The sequence below is a fragment of the Hetaerina americana genome, unplaced genomic scaffold, assembly GCF_022747635.1.
Source record: "Hetaerina americana unplaced genomic scaffold, ioHetAmer1.1.p SCAF_7, whole genome shotgun sequence".
NCBI classification, from domain to species: domain Eukaryota; kingdom Metazoa; phylum Arthropoda; class Insecta; order Odonata; family Calopterygidae; genus Hetaerina; species Hetaerina americana.
The window spans coordinates 46,047,148-46,074,973 of NW_027287316.1; the positions used below are offsets into that span (position 1 = coordinate 46,047,148).

At 33.9% G+C, this 27,826-nt stretch overlaps 1 protein-coding gene across 1 annotated transcript in view; it reads left to right on the plus strand.

Moving 5' to 3' along the window:
• Positions 1–27,826, plus strand: part of LOC139696407 (uncharacterized) — a 40,253-nt gene that overhangs the window by 3,507 nt on the left and 8,920 nt on the right. The window contains exons 2-11 of the mRNA XM_071595156.1: positions 1,242–1,403; positions 3,750–3,988; positions 4,279–4,515; positions 6,620–6,701; positions 6,826–6,952; positions 10,048–10,300; positions 12,459–12,614; positions 13,159–13,515; positions 16,388–16,611; positions 18,631–18,763. Of these exons, the coding sequence (XP_071451257.1) occupies positions 1,242–1,403; positions 3,750–3,988; positions 4,279–4,515; positions 6,620–6,701; positions 6,826–6,952; positions 10,048–10,300; positions 12,459–12,614; positions 13,159–13,515; positions 16,388–16,611; positions 18,631–18,763 (1,970 nt within the window). The remainder of the gene's footprint in view (positions 1–1,241; positions 1,404–3,749; positions 3,989–4,278; positions 4,516–6,619; positions 6,702–6,825; positions 6,953–10,047; positions 10,301–12,458; positions 12,615–13,158; positions 13,516–16,387; positions 16,612–18,630; positions 18,764–27,826) is intronic.

The window sequence follows — 27,826 nt, forward strand, 5'->3', positions numbered from 1 at the left end:
TAAATAAGCAGGTATGCTTAAAGATTATGCTTGAAAGCATTTGAAGGAGATGCTTTCAAGTTGAGAGGAAACGGGTTAAAATTTTTTTGATTAGATTTGATGTGGGAATTCTTCTAGGTGAATATGAGTGCATTATGTTGGTACATCTTAATATAGCTAAGTATAAATTATGCGAAACGCTGATTTTGTGCTTCTCAAAGTGTTGTTAAAACAATCATTTAATATAATAATCATATTCATGTAAACATCATTAGCACTTAACAATCATTGTCAGGAAATCTTTAGAATTATCAGATAGTTAAAACTTTTTTGAAAAAATTTCCAAAGAATCAAAATTGGTGAGGAATCATTTATGATCTACATTGTGTTAATGTTTCATTTCGTACATTCCATGCTTTAAAATGAGTTTCTGTTTTTCTTGAAGTATATTTGCTTCCCAGGTGTGAGTAATAACAGTTGAAATGTTATTAAGTAAAAGTAACCCTTAATTTATTTTTGCCTGCATTTGTATGGTAATGTATTAATCTGTTTTATTAGGAACTTGACGCCGCAAAATTCCATTCTTCTGACAAAGTTGAGTCATTATATGAATAATATTCTGTGCATTATCATGTGAGGCAATAGTAGAGAGAACAACAAGACTTCAACCAGACAGATCTATCTTATTTGAAGAAATGTAACTGCATGCCAACTTCTATGCTAATTTATTTTTTATTTCAGCAATGCAATTTTTTTAATATATTTGTATGGGAGTAACAATATTTTTGTTAAATTTTGAATTATTATTTAACTTTTTGTTGATTTTGTTTAATAAAAATAATTTTATCAGGCTTTAACTTTCCAACTTAAATTGAGTTGGTTTTTTCATTTGCCTATTCTGGTAATATGGTTGATTTCACTTATAAAGGAAACTTACCTTCCCGTAGTAAGTAAGCTTGCACTCTCAAGTTTCTCTTCTCTTGGCTATGCTGTTGCATCTGCCTGGGATACTAAAACATGCTCAGGGAACGGATCTGGCCCCCCTATCCTGATGTGTGAATTTCACATGCCATTGGGCTTAGCACTGGGTGAACTCTACCATTACCTACTGGACCAACCTTAGGTTGATTACACTGTTTATGGTTTTTCTATATTTTGTATTAAGATATAAAACTAGAAAAAGACTGTCTTGGAATACATGTTGTGTTCTGAGAATCTTTGTTGGCAGTTGATTGGAATAGCTATTTGAACTTCTCTTCTAGAAACAATGGTGGAGAAGAACTTCATGGACCTAAAGGCATGATTATAAAGACAAACCCAGATGAATCCCAGGGTTGTGTTAATCATTCTGAGGGACCACCACCTTCAAATGACTCAACAGCAGTTAAAATCTACCCCGATGACTCCACAGCACATGAAACAAGGTAAATGCATACTTCATTTGTGAAAATGGTGTCACAATGGCAGCTTTATTTTGATGGGCTCCATACATTTCAGTAACTTTAAATTTCAGCATTTTAATTTCTCACTGAGGTGTCCTAGGTATTTTTGGTGACTTATCTCCAAGCCTTGGGCAACTGAACTATGCTGGACTTATCATTTATTCTGTTGCTTTATAATTTTTGTTGTGTACCTCTTTGGTATAAAAGTTGCTACCACCCTTGGTCATACTGTTGAACCCTTCAATTGAGTTGGCCCTCTATTGACCAGTTCTGGCAGAAAGTTTATTTATTAATTTTGGCAACACCTAATGAATAAACTCTATGCCATATTCAGCCAAAGCTAAGCCCACACTGTTTATTCATTAAATTTGGCAATGGGGGCATGGTAGCCTAGTGGTTAGAGTGGTGGGCTAATGACCATAGGACCCTGGTTAAATACCCAAGGCATCATCAACTTCTCCCAAGGTGTGTGATTTTTAGGGTAACAGATCTTTCTCAGAAACAGTAGTTGGCACAGAGGAAACTCGAACCTCTAAACTCACTGACCCCTCTGCTCTGTTGTGTGAAATTCACATGCCTTAATACTTTCTTACATGTTAAACTTTCACTTGGCTTAGTACTAGGTGAGGACAAAACAATCCTTGGGTTGATAAATGTGGTTATGGGTTTAGGCAATGCTAATTTTTACTGAATTCTGGATTTTATTTGGAAGTGGTAGAATGGTTAGATATAATATCCTAGGCATTAATTTTATTGAAATTAACGTCTTCTATATCAAGTAAGGAGAACCTTGTGGGGGTAACAAATGACAGCAGGGGCAGGAATTATCAGGCTCAGTGCTGCAATTAGTTGTTTGGGTTGAAATTGGTAGTAGAGGATGAAAAGTGCAGAGGGAGGCAGAGCCATTAGGCGACATCTAAGAGAGGGGGATTGGTTAAGGGAATATATTCTTTATACGTTAAAATGCTTTTCATGGATAAGAATCTCCAGCTATTCCAACGTGTTCAGTGAAATGCCCTTTTTCGCCATTGAACGGAGTAATGTAGGAATCACTCTTGTGTCCATGATCCACTAAATATTGTGCGATACAGAACTTCTCTAAATGGCAATTAAAACATGAGTAACTGTGCTCTTTGAAAATTAATGAAAAATTTCTCCCTATTTGACCTGTATAAATGCTTTCACATCTTTGGAATGTCAACTTATAATTTGATTTTTCCTGTGGGTCACAGTTTAGTCTTACAATTTTGACAAGACTATGCAGACTTTTCTTACAATGGAACTATTCACTGGAATGACTGGAGGTTTGGTAGATTGCATCAGCATGGCTGTAATATGCATATGCACTGCATATTGAAATGAGATGTGGAGGCACTTACATCATGTGAATAGCATGTTTTGTGTATAATTTTTTCTGTCCAATCTTTTATTTCTTTAATTGTACGTAAAATGGGTATATTTTTTAATTTAATATGAAGTATTTTCTCTCAGGTGATGAAATAACACAGGCACTTGATGCTCAGCCATAAATAGAATGTTTATATATTTAGATAAATGAACTCCTACTTGCTTTAGCAATGGTGGTGTTCAGCGTATGCTTACGTTTCCATCCTAGAATGGAAAATGGGATCAGCATCAGAGATTATACTATTCATATTCATCTTTGCAATGGTTGTTGCCTTCGAAATTGTGGATGAGCAGAATGTCAGTGCCTGTGATAATTTCCTCAAAATGCTAAATGTTGTGTGGCATGCGGCATGATGTGATGGGATTTTCCATGTGGACAAGAAATGCAAAAATTTCAGAGTGTAAAAATCATTGCCCTTGACCAGGATTCGAACCCGGATCCATCAATGTCCGGTTGAGTGCTTTAGCCAGTTAAGCTATCGAGACATCCTCTTAAACTCTGAAATTTTGGGGACTTAAATTACTCTCTGAAATTTTTGCCTTGAAATGCACATTATCGGATGACTCCATCGAAAGTTACCATTGCGGCATCTCCCACAGTTTCTTTGAAATTGGACGAGAAATATCTTATTGCAATTGCATTCATTGTATATTATATATTGTTCATTATTTCTAATTCAGGCGCAAATGACCTCAGCTGTTGGTCGCCTCCCCTCAAAACTACTACTTCTAATTCAGTTTGTCTAAAAAATTGAGTTATATCTTTAATAATAACTTTATTACTCAATATCCCTTGGCATTGGCTTTGAATACTGGTTAAAATATATGAAGATGTTTGTCCAGGACTGTAGTTTTTATAACAACTTATCACCCAAAGAGTTTTTTGTATACAATTATTAATTGCCCATTTCTTAATTTAAGGCCACTGACTACAGCTAAAAGAAGCTTGCCAGACATTCCAGTTGATCAATTGAAAGATGGCATCTTGGGAGATGGATGCAAGATTGGATCAAGAAGTGTACCTCGAGAAATGGACTCCTTGGATAGCAATCAGATCAAGTGTAATGACCCTGAGATAGGGGAAAGTGGTGGTGGGACACACAGTGGAGGTGATACCAGCTCTGACCTTTATGCAACTGTCGAGGATACTCCAAGAGATGGTAAATTTATTAATTTGTTTCGATGTTACCTGGGGTATGTTATTAAAAGTTGCCCGAAGGAATAAGAAAAACTTTGTAAAATGCTCCAAAATTTATTAAAACAGTACTGATATCACATTAATAAATAGTACTTTATTAATAAATTTTTTAAATTTTATAAAGGTTGTCTTCTTCCTTAAGATGAAAGTTTACAAGAATTGCATTAATAGAATGCATTTGGGAAAACTTGTTGCTTATGTATTCAGGAGTCAACTATGTACAGTCTCTGATTCATGATTCTCTTTTCCCAGGTATGGCTGCATTAGCCTCTACATCCTTTGGGGGTAGTGGCAAAAAGAGAATGGCTCCAGTTATGCCCCCATTGACAAGGCAGTTATCTAATACTGGTCATGAAGCTGGAAATTTGATCAACAAAGAGGTGTCAATAAAGGGGCAAGAGGATGATGAAGAGGAAGATGAGGATGATGATTCACATAGTCGTTATTCTCGTTTAAATAAAGAACATCCATATGACTCCCTAAAAACCAGTAAGAAAAGTTGAAGTTAAATAAGGTTATAGAAATAAATATATGGACAATATTCATGATGGTGCAGAATTTTCATCTGCCCCTTAAAGATTTTTAATTCTATTACTTTTCGAAGCCTTCTTGGGCTGAAACCATGTGCACATGCATATTGTATGCATGTTAAAATATTCACAATCAATCCCAGTACCCGTAAAATTTTGAATATAAGGGTTACTTTAAATTGGTGAAGTACAGCTGTTACATATCAATGGGCTACATGACTGATATTTTCTGCCTTGGGGTGCATGAGGAAAATTGCAGTAAGTATAGAAATTTATGTGTGCTGTTGAATCATTTTACTGCATTGTTTTGTGCATATAGTAACTAAAAACAGCCATTTGTGATTAAATTTAGCAATAAAACTTATTGGAATGATTGAAAAAAAACCATTGCACTTAAAATTTCAATTGTTTTTCATTTTTTAAAATTGACATGAGAGGCTCTGGACATCACCTGAAACATTGGCTGGCCAAATGTGGGCCACGTGTTAATTACTAATTGAAATGGTTAATAACTTGTGGAAGCAGACTTCCTCTCTGTTTGAATTGAAACATTTGAATACTCCCCAATGTTCTAACTCATCAGGAGCCATTGGTGCCATTTTTGGCTTGATGTGCAAGGTTAAAAAAAAAAACTGAAATGACAAAAAGTAATTGAAAACTTTTATGCTATTCCACGGCTGTGCTTTCTTTAAAGAAAATGATTTTTCATGTGCATGCAAAGTTATTCAACAAAATCAATAAACCAAGGGCAATGATTCAAATGTACAAATCCATACATATTTCTTGAAGCAGTCAACTCTTATTTATCATTTAAATACAGCTGATTTCTTTGTTTATGGTAAAATTTTCTTGAGCATTAATACAACATTTTTTGTGCAACGATTCTTATTTTATGTTTGTATGGTAGAAAGTTGACCAAGCTAACATTTTGTCTGTTTTTTGCTCACTTTTCCCATGATAAAAAGTATTGAAGTAAAAATTATGTTAATTATCTTTATTTAATTCATGCACAGTACAACCTCGTTATTTGCATTCTGCTAAATTTAAAATATCACATAATTTTAAGCTAAAAGCGGCTTATGGCCAAAAGTGTAGTTTTTAGGTTTATTTTAATAAGTAGCTATCAAAATACGTCTACAATGAAATTCAAAGCCATGACCTGATCTGACTTGCAAGCATTGTTTATTTAGAGAACTTTCCCAAGGCGTGGCAAGTCATTAAGCATTTATGAATTGCTAAGTTACCTGCATAATTAATGAAGGCATCATGTTTTTGCAAATCATTTCTCACTGAAGTTCTTCAATATCTCTCCAAAACATGAGTCTATATTTTTCTCGGTCAAAAGTCAATGTGAATTAATATTGCAGGTGTCACAAACAAATGCAGCATCTCAACTTTGACGTGCTAGATCCTTCACATTTTGTTTGCCAATGCTTTTGGTGCCTGCTGTTAGTCCACCAACTCTTTTGAATGATAGAACACGCATTCTTTTGTAATAAGAATTGTAGGGAGACCATGTTGTTTGCAATTCCAGGAAACAATATTCCATTTTTGACTTTTTTCTTATGGAAGAAAAGTAATATGGGTAGTGTATACAATAGTGTATGTAAGGAGAAGATTAAAATTGAAATCAAGAGTCGATAGACTGCACACTCGCCTGCTGTTATTATTTACTTAGCAATCTAAATTTGAGGTGTCTTCAAAGGAGTGAGAAAGGAAATTCAAATGAAGAAATGCATTGAAACAATCTTTAGCATTGCTAACCTGTGGTGATGATCTTGATTGTAAATTTAAATTACTTGGCAACAAAAATCTCTCCCTTTGATAAATTCATCTTTGCATTTATTGACAGTTGAGTTATTTTCTATTCTCCGCTAACATAGTCTAAAACTTCATTCTTTATCTTCAAATCTTTATCGTGCATGTTGGATAATTTTATGAGCATAAATGTACGTTATTTTTTGATTCGAGTTTTCTTGTAAATGATTGATTTACAAGATTTACTTGTATATGGTAGTGTTTTTATCAATAATTTACCCAGGTTATGTTTTTGTCATTCTCAGCCGAAGAACATCCTTATGCTCAGGTGAAAACCAGCAAAAGTGACCATGGGAGAGGTTTATATTATAATGAAATAAATTTAGGGTGAGTTTTAAATTTCTTAATTCTTTTAATAACTTGAAAGCTTTTCCTGAAGAGTGAATATATAATCGATAATAGGCATGTTTCTACTTTTTAAAAGCACCTCTCAATTTTTTGTTCAATCCAGTTTTGCACCATCATCATCTGTTCATGCTGATGGAATTGAGGGTCCATTACAGAATCCAATACCTCCTCCTCGGGCTCATCGACGATCACAGAGTGGTACAAATGGGAATTGTTCCTCATCACCACCGGTAATAACTTGACTAAGTCATTGTTATGCAAAAAATGCAACACAGTGGGCTGGATTTGACATGTCCCATAGCTTAAATTTGGAGAAAAAGTGCCAGTCCAATAGCCATTGGAGAACTGCCTTAAGGCAGCCTCTTGTGTTACCAAAATACAAAAAATGGAATTTTTGAGATTTGGCATCGGGTGCCATTTGAAAGAATATGGTCATGGAGGTTTTTTTCAAATATTTGTTGAAGTAATTTTTAAATTCAGATACATAATAACCTGCACTTTTCTGCTTCAGGTCACATGAAAATGATGTAATATGTTGAAACATGGTCAGTTATAAATTTTTATGGAGTGAAAAAGTTATGTTATTTGATCATTGTGTTCCAATTCCACCATATCTCCATTGAAACTATTGCTATTTGTTAAATTTAGATACCTGAGATGAGCATTGCTATAGCTAACAGGAAATACTACCTTGATCAAAAAGTTCCCGGAATAACCACCGTGTGGCGCTCCCATCGTTCCGATTTGAGTTCTGTTTTTTTTGTTAAATTGGTACATCTGTTGTTGATATTCCCTTTAAATCTTAGTGTCATAACTTGACATTTGCAAAAGTTACGTAGCCAAGAGTACATCTATCTCTGTGTGTGTTGGCGATTTTTTACAATTGCAGAAATGGATTTAAATTTGCAACAACGAACTTGTATTAAATTTTGCGTAAAAAAAGGATTTAGTGGCGCACGGACGTTGGAAATGTTGGAAAAGTGTTTCGGCAACGATTCTCTAAAAAAAACGGTCGTTTACCAGTGGCACGAGCGGTTCAGAAGTGGTCGTGAGTCAATCGAAGATGATGAACGCAGTGGCAGACCATCGACATCGAAAGTCGGTGAAAAAATTGATAAAGTAAAAGAAATGTTGGTCAATAACCGCAAATTAACCATCAGAGAAATAGCGGAGGACTTGAACATTGCCTATGGATCCGCCCAAGACATTGTGGTTAATGATTTGGGTTTCCGTCGTGTAGCAGCAAAGTTGGTGCCAAAAGACCTCAATTTCATGCAAAAAAGAGACCGTGTTGACGTCGCAAAAGACATGATTTGCGAGGCTGAATCCGATCCCACATTCATCAAAAGGATCATTACTGGAGACGAGACGTGGGTTTATGAGTACGACACGCAATCCAGACATCAGGCAAGTGAATGGCGTTCACCAAATGAGCCGAGACCAAAAAAACCACGTCGTTTTCAGTCAAAAAAGAAGGCAATGCTGACGGTTTTCATGGATTACAACGGTGTAGTGCATCATGAATTTTTGCCAGAAGGCCAGACAGTAAACAAAGAGTATTATTTGGGCGTTATGAGACGTTTGCGTGAAGCAATTCGCCGAAAGAGACCAGAAATGTGGGCAGAAAACTCGTGGATTTTGCACCATGATAACGCACCGTCGCACAGTGCTATCATTATTCGTAATTTTTTGACGAAAAATGCAACAAATACCATCCAACAGCCACCGAATTCACCTGATTTGGCTCCCTGTGACTTCTTTCTGTTCAATCGAGTTAAAAAACCATTACGGGGAACGCGTTTTAGCAGCCGAGAGGAAGTAATGGAAAAATCGCAGGAAGCACTGATGGACATACCGAAAACCGAATATAAAAAATGTTTCGAGGATTGGATCAAGCGCTGGCATAAGTGTGTTGCAGTCGATGGGGATTACTTTGAAGGGGACAATATAGATTTAGATGAATAAACTTGTATTTTTAATTTTCTGAATAAATTCCGGGAAATTTTTGATCAAGGTAGTATGTCTGAATATACATGTCTATGACTGCCTGACGGGTATAAAGCATTACTTAGCAAAGAAGTTTGAATCTCACCTCAATGTACAATGTCATGAATTGATTTTTCTGAGTTTAGATCACTGTAGGGAATGACCTTGTCAATGTAGCACCTGAAATATTGCACAGTGAACCAAATTTGACATGTCCTGGAGCTCAAAAAGAGATGAGTGACATTAGAAGTACTTTCATACACCTAATACATATGACTGCACCTGTGTACTAATAATTGTTTTTCCCATTGGGATTCATAATACTTTCCTCCATGACAATTGGAACTTGTTTTTTTAGTTAGGTCATATTTACTTAGAAAATTGTTGTGTAATCTACTTTTCCTTTTTTTTATCTTATCATGCTTGATTAATTTCTTGCATGCAAAATGTTATTGCTATGTTCACCATTTTTGCCATGTATATTCTTGTTAGTTTTGAAGCATTATGCTGCCACACATTTAAAATCCTACTGAATATGTTCAGCTTGCCTGAAAGCTTGTGGCCCCTTGATGTGTGGAAAAGCAATAAGTGGAGGGGAATCTGCCAGTAAGGGGGGGAATGTTGGAGGGAAAGGCAAGGTGCTATGGACAGGATCAGCCGTTGGCTAAGTTTTAACTTATTCACCTAGAGACTTAAGTCAGAGCAAAATTACACTCAGTTACTTCATTGTTCAAAAATTCCTGGCACAAAGTTTTATATGAGACAATCATAGTGTGTTTTTAAAATTTGAACTTAGCAGTGCAAGAAGTAAGCAATGGATGGGAATATGGCATTGAGTATGAGGAAAGTGGCAACTCCATTGAAAATAACTGCAGAAATGACTGAACAGCAGTAATGACTAATTTCTGGGATTCTTTGATGAATGAATGTTTATGCATATGGCTGCAAATTTTTTAAATTTAACATAAACATTTTCTTTGGATTAAGTGTTCACTTAAAATAGTCTGATGCTTTTGTCTGATCCAAGTATTTTGTGTTAATTTTAAACTGAAATATATATAGAGGAGGATATTATTATTATTAGGTAATCTACCGTTTAAGGTAGGTTTCTGGATGGACACAGATACTAAATAAATATTTTGTGATTCCTAACAAAAATACAAAATCCAGTATCCTACTCTACATCAGGTCCCTCTTCATCTCTGAGTACTTTCTTCCTCCCTTCATCCCGTAGAGGAGGATATATGTTTTTTGATAATCAAAGATGTGGAAATTTTTCCAACTGAAGTTTGTATAATTCATTTTGTGCTTAACTGAGATTTTTGTTTTGATATTGCAGTCAGTGCACATTCCAGCCGCCAAAGCAATATCTGGAGGTATATCAGCTAATCAGGAACTGCCATATATGACTCCACCTATCAAACTAGATAATTCCAACCCGTCCACGTCAGCCTTAACTGCCATTGTGTCTTCCTCATTGGCATCAAGATGTTTAGCCAATGGGTCAACTCCTGGTTTAGAGACTGGCCCTGGACCGTTCCAACAGCGAGGGTCTAGGGGAAACTTCCATAACCTTGAATCCCAGGATTCCAGTAAGTTCATTTAATATTTAAATTAATGGGAATTAATGTAGAGGGTACTTCATTGATGAAAGGTTTTCCAGTAAGGCTAAATTTTTTGATCACTTAACTCGTTTCATTTTAATTTATTGTTATTTTAGATTGAATATAGTACTGACCAAAATTAGCGTAGAAAGATATAAAACCTTACGGCATTCTAAGATATTTTCCTCTTGAAAGTTTTTGAACCATTCTTTTTATGACAGATTGGCTATACTGAATTTAATGCATAAGTGGGAGAATATCCACACTGATAGATTTTGCAAATGACCTTAGTTGTTGAGACACTTAATAATTAAATTACTACTCCAAACTAATTGTGAAGGGAGTTGAAGGACTGCTATCAGCAAGTGTGATTCATTCTATGTATACTTTGTTTCCAAGCTATTGGTTTTGAGTTTTCCTCATTATTTCCTCTCTTCTTTCTGCCATAATTTGAATAGCATTCTTGGTATATAGCATGGAACTTGAAAATGATGTAGTACATTCGAACTAGTCGATAATAATTCGATATCAAGTGGAAAATTGCAAGGGTTTTCATCTCTGTTATTATGAAACGGTTCCACCACATCACATCTGAATCTGTAATGTATGTTAATATCACTGGTCCTATTGTGAGAGAAGATTGACAAATAATGTTGAGAGCACTATCAGAAATATGAACAATTTCATTGGGTGCCATTAAGTAACATTGAGTGATGCACATTGGTAACAAAATAATTCTGCTTGAGACATGTTGTGCACAGTTGGTTCTGCGAAATCTACCAGGAAACCATGATTATCCCATGAAATCAATTTGAAGTTTGTTTCTTATCCTCCCTATAGTCCAGATGTAGCACGTTACTTTTTCCTTTTCCTCAGCTTGAAGCTACATCTTCATAGAAAGCATTTTTTATCAGCAGAAGCCGGCTTAAGTGAACTGAACATGTTTCAACTTGTAATGGCTGCTAATGGTACATTACTGGAGTCAAATCAATAAAAGTTGTACCACGCATGTACATAATACGTTGATCTGACTAATTTTGCATTAGAGTACATTTTTTTAGACAAAGCTATGCAAATAAAAGCATTTATGATCACTTTGTGTTGAACATTACTCATAATCATGCAAGTTTGACGATTTGGCCTTAAAGTTGCTGATATCTTTGATGGACAAGTCCACCTATGGTTTCCTGCCAATAATCGCTTGCTAAATGAGGACAAAAACTAACATCTATAGTTCACCTCGTTGAAATAGTTAGTTTGATATACCCAACCTGTTGTACTGCAAGCCTTAATTTTTGATTCTAAACTAGCTGGAATGATCATGTTCATGATGTGCGCGTTTAAATCTCTCAAGTAAAATTCCCAATAAGGAAATTGAAACCTAGAGCATTCCTTTTTAATGCGTACTATGCATTTTTCCATTGCCATCTGTTGTATAGATTGAAACTATGGAGCAATTACTCTAGTGTCAAATCTGTTTCCTTTTTGCTTGGTAAATCTATCAGAATAATAATAATAATGCTACTTCTAGAGATTGCTGCAAACCGCTGTGAAACACTAATTATAGTATGAAATTTCACAGCTTATATGTATGTTGTTATATGTAATACAAAAGAAAATGTAAATAATCTCTTGACGAGATCTAATGTACATAATTATGAAACATGAAAAACAACCAAAATTCATCAAATCCTTGCGTGGCCAACACCCAAGTCTGCACAATACTTGCCCACCTCATTATTTATTAAACTGCCACTTTCTGCTTATAATACCAACATTTTAATTTTTAAAATCAAGCTAATATTAGCTGTCAGCCTTTTTACTCATTGAATTTTTAAAGACATGCTCCAGTGATATAGTTTTCAAATAAAATATATGTAAATATGTCTATACTATGTATAATGTTTTTAACATGTTTGACTATCTATTGTGGTATGTTACCACCTTATGATAAATAATACTTATGATTTCAGAATATTTTGTCATGAAGCATACCATAGCATAGTATACTTAAGGGAAGCTTTTTTGTGTTTCTTCTTAGCTGCTTCAAATGATGCCTTTTTTAACATTGTATTTTAAACCTTGCTATATTTTTCATTTGTACTGTGTATTTTATCCTTTGTATGTTTGCATAAATATCTTGCAGATAGCTATACAAGTATTAGTGTCCGTGAACCCATAGCTACAATCAAAGCACAGACTACAGAACAACAGAAAAATGCCAGGTTACCCCCGCTTCGTATTCCAAGCAAAAGTCTTAGGTCTGCAGATCCACATTATGCCTCTGTGTCAGATGATTCTGGTAAGTTACCTTCTTTTCTTTGCAGTTCTTTTATTTGCATGGTTTGCATCAGTTGAATATTTGGCCAACCTAAATAATGTTTATCCTCGTAAACGTCATCCATTTTACAATCAACTGCTTGTACACCACAAGTTAGAGTTTTGACAGGTCATCTTTGCTACACTTGCAAGAAGAACTGCAGTAATCAACCAGAAGGCAAAATAAATATCAATATTAATAAAAAATTTTTTAATATATTGTTACTTGAATAATTATAGGTATTACCAATGAATATTCATGAAAGACTACATTCTAGCACGAAGATTCCTATCTATTTTTATTCTATTCTAATAAAATTCATGTTTTGTCCTTGGTACAAATGTTTATACATGATTTACTCTTCTTGAATTTCATTTCATTGAAATATTCCCTCCATTGCACATTGTCATTGTGGGATATGCCAAATGGTTTTTTATTGCCGCTGGACATATTTATGTGTTCAAAAAGTAAACCATGTCATAATTGAGAACATATGACAAAACTAATTTTATTTTTTGCAATTTAGATGAAATGTATGCTGCCATTGGAGATAGAAGTGGAAGCAGTCAAGCCATTTATGGCAGTGGAAGTGAAACCTATGCTCAGATACAGCCACAACCGTTACCATCAACCGTGCCACCCTTGTCAACTGTGCCTCGGAGTGAGCCATCTCCCCTCCCTGGACTTCCTTCCCCTCTGCCACCATCCTCGAGTCCCACGTCACATAGCCTTCTGCCCCCATCCATCTCCCCCGTCTCCACATCACCTGTCAGCCCTAACTCACTGCCTATTGTTTTGGGATCACAACTTCAGCCTTCTCCCCCTCCACAGCCTCCAAGTGTTGACAGCCTTCGCCAGGTGGCTCAAGTTCACTCTAGACAAGGTATTTATATATTTAAGTGCTATATGGTTGCAATAAATGAGGGTTATAAGCTCACATCAATCTTCTTCCGAGTTGATTAACTGTATTAGTAGAAAGGAGCAGTGGCCAACTGGTGGTCCAATGAGAAAACATCAGCGGTCTGTGGAGAAAATAAAATCAAGTGGCGCAAATATCAAATATTATTTTCTAGAAGTTTGCTTCATTATACTAAAAGTTCATGTCATTGACTTGTGCGATTAAAAATTTTGAGTTTATTGAGTTCTGAATGGTTGGTGACCACTATTATGAAGGGAAATGTTTTGAATTTAGGATTTCCTTTTCCTTATGTTTTGACACCAGGAGATCTTATAGAATTAACTGTTATTATTCACTCTTAAAAGTTTTCTCTTTCTTTTTAGTTCCATTTATGAGTCATAAAATATATTCTTGGATTTATCTTCAAGTTTTATGGGATCTGGTTACACACACTTGACATTAAAAAAATGATGTGATCATGAATAGCAAATTACCATTAACTTTGTAGAATAGGCATTGATTGAGGCTCGAGTATAAAATGTAGTGGTGCCTCCTCCTTAAATCCTAAATAATCCTCACGTAAATTGTCGAAGTAGGTTGCTGTAATCAATAGATGGTTTTTCAACTATTTTGCATTCTGAATAGGTTGTTGCAACTGAAGTGCGCCTTGCCTTTCTTAAATACATAAATACCCTTCATGTCATTTGGAGTTGGCTATATCAGAAAAATGATTGTGTGTTATATTAGAAAACTCTCCATTTTGATCATTTCTATCATTCCCCCTGTGCTTCCTTACTTGTTATCTTTCAATTTCATTCTTTCATTGTTCCATACAAGCTCTTCAATTTCTTAGGCTTGTAGCATCCCTTGCCTGGAAAATCTCTTATTCTACATTTACCTGTACATTTCTAACCTACCCCTTCCTTAATAGGGATTTACCCATCTCTAATACATTTGGTTTTTCAATTCTTATTAATATCTCTAAATGATAAAACCAGCAGAATTTACATATTTATTATTACATGTCTATTACTGATTCATCCTAATCCATTTTTTCTTAAACATCTCAATCCTTACCTTCTCTCTCTTATTTTAAATACACTCCAACATAAACACTCCTCTTGTAACCACTCAGTTATACATATTTATTATTGCATGTCAATTACTGATTCATCCTAATGCATTTTTTCTTAAACATCTCAATCCTTACCTTCTCTCTCTTATTTTAAATACACTCCTCTTGTACCCACTCAGTTAAGTATCATATATGTCTATTATATCATGTCAAAGTTTTAATTCCTTACAGTAGTCTGGGGAGGAGTACATTTTTTAACGTTCCTCACCAATTTTTTTGCCTTAGACTTACACACTTACACACTCAAAACCTCATATTTGCATTATCAGAATCTATGTTTTCCAACAATTTACCACTTTTTCATCCCATCCCACATAATTTCCCATTTTCCAATGTATGTGGAGCCCTCCATTTACATGATTTCATTTTCACTATCCCCACTATTTGCATCGCTGTGCTGGATCAAAAAAATTTCACCAAAAGCTAAAGTTACTCATGTGCATCAGCCTTTATAAAAAATATTTTGACTCCATTTTGGACATATAACCCATTAAAGAGATGAGAGAGAGCCGTAATTTGAATGGATTTAGCTCAGAATTCAAATATGATGGGGCAGTGCAGAGTGCCATTGGTAACTGAAATTTGAACTACTTAAGCTCGTAATCTCAGTCTCCAGGAAAAGATTCGTGCTATGAAATGAATATATTTGTGACCAGGAGTTAGCTACATATTTTATAAATTTTAAGAACAACTGAGGGAGGCCATTCATTGCACACACAAGTTTAAATTATGAGGAATAAAAATGACTTTGACCCAAACATGTTGGAGCATGAAAAACACAGGAACTGGTGTTGTACTGCCTTGACAGCACAGCTTTAACTGTAATAGGCTGCTGAATGATAAAAGCCTTAAAAATTGTGTTATCATATCAAAACTACATTGAATTAAAAATAATTTTATTTTCTTAAAGAATTTTGAAGCTAGGCAACTTTGCACTCAGTGAACGGTGAAGTAGCTCAGATTCTAATGTGCTAAGATATTCTCTATCACCTAAGAATATAAAACAATATCCTGCTTTAAAATGGAACTAGGCAAAGACTAGTAAAAAAAAGAACATTTTCAATTTTAAAAGTTCTTTTTTTCCTGCATTTTACACTTGTACATGGGGTCTCTAGAAAAATGTAAGTAAGAGGTTTGCTGTATTTATTTTTCATTCAATATTCATTTCACGAAATAGCTAATTTAAAAATAATTTGCTCCTTTTCATTAAGCCCGAAATATTTTATCATCAAAATGGTGCAAAGATAAAAAACAAAATTAATTATTTGCTTACCACAATGCTGATAGTTTGTTCAAAATCTTCAATAATAAAAAAATTGTGTAGTTAAATAGTCATAAGGGGATCGAGATGGTGTGGGGGCTAACGTACGTTCTCTCCACCATTCATCCTTTCCTGTCCATCCCCTATGGCGCAAATGACCTCAGTTGTCGGTCGCCTCCCATAAAAAACTACAACTACAAAATAGTCATAATTTTTTACGGTACAATCCTAGTTTAAAATTGTTTTCTTCAAATTATAATTTACATGTCTTTAGCACTATTTGGTTTCGATGTATGAATAAAATGTTAACACCGGATATATGCATAAATTGAGAAATAGATATGATTTGAAAAAAAAACAAAAATGCAATTTGACTAATGTGCTTTCTCATAAATTTGTGTAGTTGGTATTCTAGAAATTTGTAATTTGTGTGCGTTAACTCTGGTGCATTTCTTTTTTAGCCTCTTCTTCCAGTGCAACTAGCTCTACAGTCAACCTTGGTTCTCCCAAACCAGAAAAAAGGCAAGCTAATTCACCACTTCCACCACCTCCTTTAGTTCCGACTCTTGCAGTCCCTGAAGGTGATGATGAAGATGAAATGAAAGTTATCGAGCAGCCAGAAGTTGAGCTGAGGCATGACAAACTTCCTCACTCACCCCAAAATATTGAGGAAATGTATGCCAAAGTAAGTAAATACACTAGTAGAATGTAATTTGCTTATATAAATGTGATGCAATAAATTTGTGATAACTTTACTCAGTAAAAATAATTTCCAAGTCTTCTCTTAATACAAAATTCTAAATTCCAAAAGATCTTGGTTGCTACACGAGTGAATGAAATGTTGGTTCTTCTTGATGCAAATGCCAGTAGTAATTTTTATTATCAAATGAAACAAAATTGCAGTTGATAAGAAGCTGTTTAATTGCATTTTAAAAATTAGTCTTTGCCTGGAAGCACCAAGTAGAATCTATTTGAAATTTACAAATTACTTGTCAATTTATTATCTCAAGGTCAACAATTTTACTGACTGGATATCTTGATTGGTATGGTTAACCTGTTGTGGCCATACCTCCCAGCTATAACATATTGGTCACACAGTCTATTGGATTCTATACCGATAAACATCTCATTTCTTTGTTACTAGGGATAAAGCCTTGAAAATTTAACTGAATACACTCTAATGTGGACTTTCTAGGATGACATTTTGCAGTTATGCGAAAATTTGTTTGTTAATATTTTAAATACAATTTGTTTATTAATATTTTAAATTTACAATGTTAAAAAAAACTATGAAACGCTTCTTTTTTTTTGATCAAATCATCATAAAATCTCAATATTTCTATACTTTTAAATAAAATTTTAGGGGCATACTCAAGATACAAACTACTATTTGAAATTTTAAGCAAAATTGTGAAAACAATGGTGGAATATTCACAGAGGAAAATTAGGTGAATAAATAATTTTGTCCATTCAAAAACATTAAATTTATATGAAAAGTAGCCTGGCAAATATACAACATTTAGAAATTAGAATTAAGAACCTGAAAATCATTTAGAACCACGGTATTTGACACTAGTATATATGCTTTTGTCATGCATTGGTCACAGGGATGATGGACCCTGCATCTTATTTTTTTTGTCTTCATTTCATAAAAATTTTAGGATAAAAATATCCTACAATTGTCTTTGTAATACTCACTTCTGAAATCTAATGTAGATTGAAATATGTTGAAATTGTTATGCTCACTTAGAAAGAATTTTGTGACTATATGATCCTACGGTATTTTGGACTATGGCCAAATTATTTCTGTGCAGATCTACGTGAACGGGCCAACTGACACCGCGACAAGGTTTGCAAGTGGTATAAACCTTGAGCAGTGTTCACTATCCATTACAATGGCAGCATAAGTTTGGTTTTGAGGCATAGCTTCCAAGCTATGAAGTGGTATAAACTTGGTCTGGGATATTTTGGAATCCCAGGTGACCACAATGGGTTAAGATCACAGACTAGGGATTGAGTTTTATTCTAATTAAATAAAAAATGATTTCCTGCTAACCAAATATTTGTATCATTAAGTACTTATATTGCATCACACATTCTATTACTATAAAAATCATTCATCATGACAAAAAAACCACTGTTTTTTAGTCATGGTGAATGATGGTCCTAAGACTGATTCCTGAGGGTGGGATACAATGTGAAATGTTAGACATTCAGGACTTCTTAAAATTTCTGACAAACAATGTTTATGAGTGCTCGGGTAAGATTTAAACGCAGTTCAATACCTGTTACCATATACTGCTCCAATTTATTTAATGATTTTAATCTCACACTATCAAAGACCTTGCTTATATCACAATGCTGATTCAGTATTCTCCCTCTTTGCCAAAGCATAACTGATGTGGGATATTAATTGATCTATTGGATTTATGCTAAGTTCATTTTCTCTGAAACCATATTGTGCCTATGAAATTATGTTATTCATTTCCAAAAAGTTATACTTTGTCTTTTTCAATATTGTTACCCTATTTGAGAGAAAATTGGGATTATAGATATGGGTCTTCTTTGTATGGTTTTTAACACTATTCCCATTGCCATTTTTTTGATGATTCTCTTTCACCATTAGCCTACATGCCCTAACAGTCACCTTAAATTATCATATTTTGCCTATTAAACATGATTGAATATTTCATCTCACCTATAGGTTATCAAGAAGAACAAAAGGAAATCCGAAGGGTCAGCACTACAAAGTCCTCCAATTCCTGTTACCAGTAGTGCTGATTCCTCTCGCAAAAGTGTTGGATCATCAAGTTCTCTGATAATAGCAGCCATTAATGGTCAGTCTTATGATAGTGATGCATAATTTTGATTCTTAAAGATATTTGACCATTTTTTTATGCCTTAGCCGTAAGTTACTACATAAAATGAGTATTCCTATGCTAAGCAAAAAATAGATCCCATTGAATTTCAAAATGTTTTCACTTGTCTCTATCTTGTTTAGCAAAAGTAATATCCTAGTTTCATAAAATCTCATAAGGACGTTTTCATGAATTCTGGTTTAAAATTTTAATTTCAATTGATGCATCATGTAATTTTATTTAATGTATTACATGTTCAGTAAAACTTACTTCTGTGAGTGTAGGTGGAATGAAGTAGACTGAGACAATGATCAATTGTGTCCCGCTCATAGGCTTGACCTTTGTGGAAGAGGAAGTCTGGACTCACGGACTTATTGAACTCTGAGAGTGTAAAGTTAGTGAGAGCATTAATTGCCTATACCAAATCAAAAGACTAAAATTATGAATGTTTGCCAACCATTTATCGAGTCATTATATGCGTGATAAAGAAAACGTGAATTTTAACCTTAGATTTTCCATGTGGAATTGATACCTTCAAAACTAATGCATCTATTTAATTGTTAATGCATATCTATATTAGATTTATCAGATGGCAACATCTTACTAAATTACTCACCATTAGCCATTCATAGGTAAAGTAAGCACACTAAATTGAGTAAAGTGGATAAAGTTTATTTTTGAAACTAGATTTAATTTTGTGCTAATTAATTTTGAACTATCTGTTATCATCTACCAATGTGAAACAACATTAAGCTCCTATGTTGAGCCCATGTGCCAACCATACCCAATTAAGTGTCTCTAGGCTTTGAAGAATTTTATTAAGATGATGTTATTTAAAGTTAATCCTTGCCATCATCATGTCCATGACTCTTGAATAAGCATTCAAATTTTTGACAAGAGGTACATCTGTGTAAATATCATAGTGTTCCCAAATATGTTAATTTCAAAAGAGAAAGGGAATGGTGACCAGGACCATTGCCTTGACTGAAGCTCAAGGGAGAGAGAGGAAGACTCATTCAGGGATACCTATGTTCCCCCATTCCAAATGGTTCTTTCCACCCTCCTCTTCAGGGGTTTCACTCCCTTACCCTGCCCTTATTAGCAAGGATAAATTTAACAGCGTATATTTTGGCAATAGCTTACATGCTTGCAGTACAAAAGGCAGGATGTTTTATCTGAGTCTTGGATCAAATGTGAAAAGTTTTGGGAATTCCAGTAATTGTAATGCTTATTCTTTGGATTTCAAATATTTTCATTATTATTGTTGTTGATGAGAACTTAACAGCTTATAGAATGGAATGGCCATAGCAGATGGAGAACTGTGATATTTGAATCTCTTGACTGAATAATTAAGGTTTATTACTTATGTTCATCAGTGAAACAAGAATCGAACAAACTATACTTATGAAAGAGCACATTTCTTCTGTTTGTATACTTGCAAAGGCAATGATAATTCTATTGAAATTCTAATTTCAAATTTTACCTTTTACGCAAGAAGTTTCTTCGAAAATTCTTTTGGTGACATCTTTTCAATGTAAAATTCTTGTCAGCCATGCTTCATAGGGAAACATGTGGTGTTTGTATTGTTTTGCATCTGGCTGAGACAAAATACCCAAAGATTTTCTTGAGTAGCCAGCTGATATTATGTTTTGGTCATAAAAATATGTAACACTCATAATTAGGCCATTCCTTGATAGCTCATCCATTTCTTCAGGTCTCAAAATGTGTTTCAAATGTGAAAATAATTTTGGGTTTCAAAATGTGAAAATAATTTTGCCTACCTCTTTTTTACATTTGACGAAAAAGAAAAATTAAAATTTATCGGTGTGCTAGTAGGCAATCCAGGGGCATCAATTGCGGAAAGATACTTTCTGGTGTAAAACAATGAAAATTATTTCAAACAATATTTCATTTAAATAAAGAGTTGTAAAAAATTGGGTATAATGTGTAGTTATAAAGGAATAACCATTAATAAATGCCCTAGTTTCTTTTTTTTGACTTCACCTAAACATTCACGTAGAGTGATGTTTGATTTGAAATTTTCATGGTCATGTTGTCATAGTAGTGTGAGTACAAGTGTTTTGTGTTATTAGAAGAGGGTAAAGTGATGTATATTATTAGAATGTTCATACAAATTCCCCAGGAAATGAGTTAAAGCATACGGCACACTGTGAACTCAATGCATGACTCAGTTATTTATAGTATAGGGCTGAGTAAAAAATGAAATTCATATTTACATGGAGTGTGTTGTAAAGTTATTAAACCATTAATTATGAAAGCATCAAATACATTTGTAGGTATTGAGGAATTATTTGCATAAAATTTCTTGTATATAGGGTAGATGAAATCATGTGAGTATGATTGAGTTCCGGGTGTAATATGTCTGTGGTGGCCTTCCCAATTACAAGTATCTCTTTTATATGTGGTGAGTTTATATGCAAAGTACATTTAATTTGATATATATATTAATAAGCATCTTCACTACTTCTAAAGTAAAAGAACTATGCGTCATAACTGGCTCTTGTGCTTTGTTTTCCTGGAGTAAACTTCTCTGATTATTAATACAAGTGCTGCATGATACAAGCTTTTGGCACATCCCAGGTAATCAAAAGTCTACTGTTTACAGCCCACTGTCTGCCAAATTATAAATTGTTCTCTTTGAGTGTTTGACAATTTTGTACCTAGAAATAGTTTGAAAAAATGGAGTTAGTTTAGTATGTTTTTGTGTGCATACTCGTATTAAGCATTTTGTGTTTTTTTGTATGGCTAACCGTAGGGCAATTGTTCACCTCCCTGACTCCTATTTGACGTTTGAGATAAAATTAAAAAAAGAATAAATTTTTACAGGGTAATTTATATCCTAAAAAGCTTGTCAAACATGGGTTATGCTGTCAGAGATAAAATTTATTCCCGTTTTAAGTTTCCCAAGTGCAAAGTTTTGTTTAGCATTTTCATACAAAAACCATATACATGCATACTTATATTTAGCCCCTACCCCTCCAATAGTTTAAAATGCATATAAAGGTATAATAAAAACACTGTAGGAGAATATGTAAATAAATAAATACAAGCATAACAGAAGAGGTGAGGATGCCACTAGCCATTTCCACGGGAAATATCCAATACCTAGAACCATCCTTCTCACCAATGCGAAGACTTAGAATGTTGAGTTGAATGAAAAGCTAGGTGAGTTGAAACTCACTAAACTGCTTGTTTTTGATTGTGAAGTCAGTCTAAGAACCAGCTGGATTCCCAATTATATTAGTAATAGGGCTTCAATCTCGTAATTCCATATTTCTCTGTTTGTAGTGAAGAATTACAAATTTCAGGGGGGCATAAATGGTAGGGTGGTGATGGTGGAAGTGTTATCACCAAGGAATCTCATGATCAATATTAATATTCACAGAATATGACTCAAGGTGTGCTGTGTCATGTCTTGCTTGCAGAGGTACGATGTTTTTGGTTATTACAATGCAACAATTTTAAAGTGTAAAAATGATTCACCATGACTGGGATATCATTCAAGGAAAATGATTTTTACACTTTGAAATTGTTGCATTATATTTCACATTAGCAGATGACTCTGTGAAAAGGTACTGCTGTGGCATCTTCCACAGTTTCTTTGAAAATTTTACTATCAGTGTAGCATTAAGTAAGGAAGCACAATTGCATAGAAGAAGTTGTTGCTCATCAAACTGATGTTATTTGGGTTTTATTTTAGGATTAGCTTTTGTTGAGAAAAAATAACATGGGTTGTGATTTTGACATCATTCTAGGGGAAAAAAATGTCTTATATTCACATATGTCTATGACTCTCGTGTAACATTTGAACTCTATTACGCATATAATTATCACTGTGTCGTATATTTGGCATTTATGTAGTAAAAACTTCTGCTCATGCAACTAAAAATGAGCAATAGCCTACACTGGATGGTAAAAATGTGACTATATATTAATACATAATGTTACATTAATAAATATTAATACAGGGTGCAGCAGCATAATTTACTGATTTTAATAACAAATATTATGCAATTGAACAAGTTATGCTGCTACACCCTGTATTATGTACTGAATAGGAGCACAGTTGATGTGAGGTGTGAAGGGTCTATGTTAGCATTGCCTTGTAGTTGACCTTGTGTGACAATGTAGGTTGCCATACTCAAATGTTTGCTCATTTTTATTTGCATTTCCCTCATAATGACTTGCAACAAGAAGTGTAGGTGCCCAATTTAGCTGTAAAATTTATTTTGAAAAATTGAGAATTCCTTGAGAAGGAATGTAGTGGGTGAAGATAAAAGCAAACTGCATTAAAAGTTTGGTGGTCGAAGAAGGTTATGACCTTGCCCTGTGTGAGAAGGGAGAGGATCATCCTTGAGATAAAAGGGGGCTGGGACCTCACTTGCAGTCTGTTAAAGCTGGAGGGTCCTGTTCTTGGCTGATTATTTGCTTTTGGGAGGAAGCATGTGCTAGCAGATGGTATCAGTAAGTCAAGTATATGTCAAACATGTACTTAGTCTGTGATAAAAGTCCAAATCAGTGGGGCTGCTTTTTACAGTTGATGTGCCTATAAAATGGATGCAATAGTTCAGTGGGTAGAGCATTGGACTACTGACTAGTTTGATTCTTGGGGATGACTCTGGGCACCATCAGCTTCTCCCAAGCAGTGTGATGTTTCGGATACCAGATCTTCTAGGAAAACCAAGGCAGCACTGGCAAAGGAACTGACCCCCTTATCTTGATGTGTGAGGGTAGGTCAGGAATTGACCTACCCTCACCTAGAAAATCGAACTTCGGGTTGATAACTGAATTTTTTATAGGTAGATCTGTAGTTTCTGTCCAAAAAGAGCATTAATTTATTAGAAATAATAATAAACACTTATTTTGACTGAGGTCAAACTTACGTGACCAGTTAGGAAAAGGCAATTGCATGAATTTTGTGAGTGGTTATGTATGATGTATAATTGCATTCACTCTTGATATTTCTGCAAAATGATGAAGTGTGGGAAATGTAGGTAATCAACTGACAGTTAGTGTAACCATATGAAAATTTTTATTTGGGCGAATAGATAGAATTGGACCACATTCAAAATGTCCACCAAGTGTCTATAAAATCTTAAAAATATTGATTATCCTTGAAAAAACTTTAAATTAAATACAGTTGTATACTTTATATCATTGCCATGGTCTTAAAAATGATTTAAGAATGGGTAAAAATATCCTTATCTTTTATTCCAGAAAATAGGTGTGTATATATTATAAACCTATGGATCAATAAGACACTCCCAAATTAGTGGCATAGTTAGGATTGAATAAAAGACCCTTCAATTAGTATCCTGCTGTAAAAAATTACCCTCCAAGTCGACAGGTGTTTCAGGAATATGAATATGATATTATGGGCCATTGCTTTAGAATGATGACTGAAAAGAGGCTGGTTCATTGGTGCTGTGCACATGTGGTGCCAAGGTGGTTTGAAGGGAAGGGCTCGCTCTAGGACTCCCATGGCTTATAAAATCTAACAATCATTTGATTTAAAATATTTTTTATGGTTCATTCAGAAACCTTTGAAGACAGTTACACACATAAAACCCATTGAGATTAATAATTATGATTTATATAGTTTTATCAGGGGTAGAAATAGAAATAAATATGAATGTCATTTATATTCACTTGATTTGGCACTTGTTGCCTAGATCAATAAAAGGAAGATTATATTAAGGCAGTAAAAGAAACGGTCCATTCATGTATCTTTTGAGAAGTAAATTTTTATTGTGTTTCAAAGTATTACTGTATTATTCAAACTTTAAGAACTTGAGAATAAAATACAAAAAAATCTGAGTTCAAAGGTAATTTCTTTGTTTAAATATCAGACTGATTAATTTATCATCCTGAGGAAGGATAAGACATTTGTATTTACATTGTTTAAAGCATAAAATTGTTTTTTAAACTTAGTTTCCTGTAGAGACCAAACCAAAGCCCCAGCTAGGCTCAAAATAAGTTGAAAGTGAAAATTTTAAATTATTGCTATATTCCAGGTTGTTGGCATTCTCTTGGTGGAGATGAAAATGCTAAAATATAAGTGAAAATTGAATTAAATGAGAACCAATTCATTGGCCAAAAGGCTATTTCATATTAATCGGCACAAGAGATGATGCAGCTGATGACAGATTAATTGGTGCATTCCTAGTTAATGTTATGTTTAATACCTGGAGCCCACTATCTTTATCCAGTTCCTAGTCCTTTTAAGCATTACTTGCTTTAAAATTGAAGCAGTAGATGCTGTGATAGTAAATTAATATGTTCTTTCATATTAAGAGGGATTAAGTCCGTGTAAAAATCATTTTTCAGTGAGTTACTTGCCTTATGTTCAATTTTAAATGAATTAAAATTTTAAAACAGTTAAGATAATGATACATCACAAATGATTTTTCTGGTTTATAAGATAATGTATTGGAATATATTTCTAGGTGTATCTTTGGATGAAAGTCCTATTATTAAAAAAGTTATCATTTCATGGCGTCACTTTTATTTCATGAGGCTGAATATATTATCATTATTTTTTAAATTTAAAATTTACTGCTGAAAGCCTTATAACTGAGAAGCATGTTTAGTTTTACGGGATAATGTGTGGTTGGAAAATGGGTGCTGATTGTGCCCCCTAATGGTGAGATTTCAACATTTAAAGTTTGACTCTTCATTGCAAATTGAAAAAAAAAATATTTAAGAGATTCTCTAAAACTCGTCTCTTCCAAAAAATTCCATATCAATTCACAATCACCACCTTGTATTTGTCCAAATAATTCTAATTCTCTGTACATTTATTATGTTACCACTCACTGGTGTACAATCAAAAACCTAATTAACCAGGTTTGTCCTTTCACCTAGTCAAATTGCAGTCATTTAAGGTTGAGCACCATATCACCCCAAAATTGTGGAAAAACCGAGACGAAACACTTTTGTGTAAGTTATTGCTCAAATTCAAAATTTGTAAGTTTTGTTCGGCTACAATTTTTGTATTGGAAACAATTTGATTGGCTGCTTCATTGCTTCCTGTAAAAGAATTTGAGTTTGAATGTTTATGAAGACACCAGAATGCATTACATAAAATAATTTAAATATGCGCTTAGCATTAATGGTTTAATTTTAAGCATACTTAAGCATACTGACACACATTGAAAGAGATTGATGGTTTTGTTTATTGTGACATGTTTATCATTTTGCATGGAATTGGGTATGTATGTAAGTGTCCAGCTGAAATGAAGTTACAGGCATGAATATAAGTTTTGTATTTTTTGTGCAATTTATGTAATCGGTCTGAAAATCAAAATTGTACTCAGTAAAAATATATATGCTGTATCCATAAATTTGTTAGTCTGGTGATAGTTTTAAAATTCTGAGTTGATTATCACTTTGCAATAGGAATTATTGATGTCTATGTGATAAAATTAACCATTAGGTTTTAACTAGATGAGAAGGGTTTTATTTTTGGTTGAAAATATCACTCTGCAATTTTATACAGAACTTGTGAATGCAATTTGGCTAATTTGTCATACCTTGAGTAACTTTAGGATATTTTAATAAACTTCATTAGGGATTTTACCCTTTCATTAGTTAAGTTGGCTGTACATCGGGGTGATGACTGGTTTCAAGATGACATAAATTTATGGTTATTATCATAAAAATTCTCTTATATTAACAGGAGTCAGAAGTATATACTTATAAAATCATGAATGGTTACATAAATGCAGCAATTCATCTTTAGGTCAGTCTGTTTAATAGGTTTTGTAAAAGCCAAATCAAAAAGATGATAAAATTAGTATGTGTGTGGATTATGTGGATATGGTTTTCAAAAAGTCAGTTTTGAAGGCAAGATGATGAAAACAAGATGTGATTTTTCATAATATCATATATCATTGAGCTAGTGATTTGCATGATTTGATTAAAAATATTATTTAAAAATATATTGTAAAATAGATGATTCCTTGCACACCTTGCAGGTTATGCTCCAAATGCTAGGAGGAAGTATAAAAATTAGACCTGGAAATGTAATCAAGGCAAAAAAAAAACAAAATGTGGTAATGTGTCTAATTAATGTGGAAATGGACTCACCTCCTCTTCAATTTTCTTTTATTCAAAAGAAGTCTGTGCTGGCGCACACATTCATGAAAAAATTCTGGGCATTATTATCATGTACACATATACTGCACACAGGTTGCAAAGAGCTAACTGCTCTCAATGGGATAAGACTAGTGAAAAGATAATATTTGTATCCTAATTCTATATCTTATATCTTAATTACTTCATCGGAAAGACTAGAAAAATTTACATAAGAACTTTTTACTCATGATAAGACTATTCTTTGTATGTTTTCTTCCTGGAAAACTCTTCATAAACTATTTACCATTTTACTTCCTGCTGATCCTTTGCCATTACCTGGTATATCTAGAAAGGTCATTTACCACTTGGATGGTATAGTGAACCTTGGCTTGTGCAGTAGCATCCTGAAATCCATTATCTTTGATTGAGTTGATGGCTAATGAGGCATGCAGATTGTATTTCAATATTTTGTTATTTCATTACTTCTTGTATCTTCCTATGCTTGAATTTCCATTTAAATCATATTTAAACATTTTGGATTTTTTTTGGAAGTTGGAGGTTTGCGGAATTTCTTTTGTACCATGTACGCTAATGATCTTTTGAAGCTGCAAGAGTAATTGAGACTATAGAAAAATTAAAACCAAGTGTCAGATTCACCTATCTTAATGTCAACAGCAAGTGCACTAAAGAGTATAGATGTATTTAATTTTTCTTCAGAGCATTGAATTTGATGACATTTTTTGAAATGATTTAGTACTATTGGTGTAGGGTTTGCCTCAATTGGATTGCTTACCCAAGTTGCAGAGTTTCATCTCAAGTAGTGCTGGCTTTGAGCAGAATAAAACCCTGTAAGCAGAGTTACCAATAAGTGGGGTTTTGCCTTTGAGAGGTTGCAAACTTCAAATATGCATCAATTATACACCCCTCCCCGAAGCAAATGTTAAG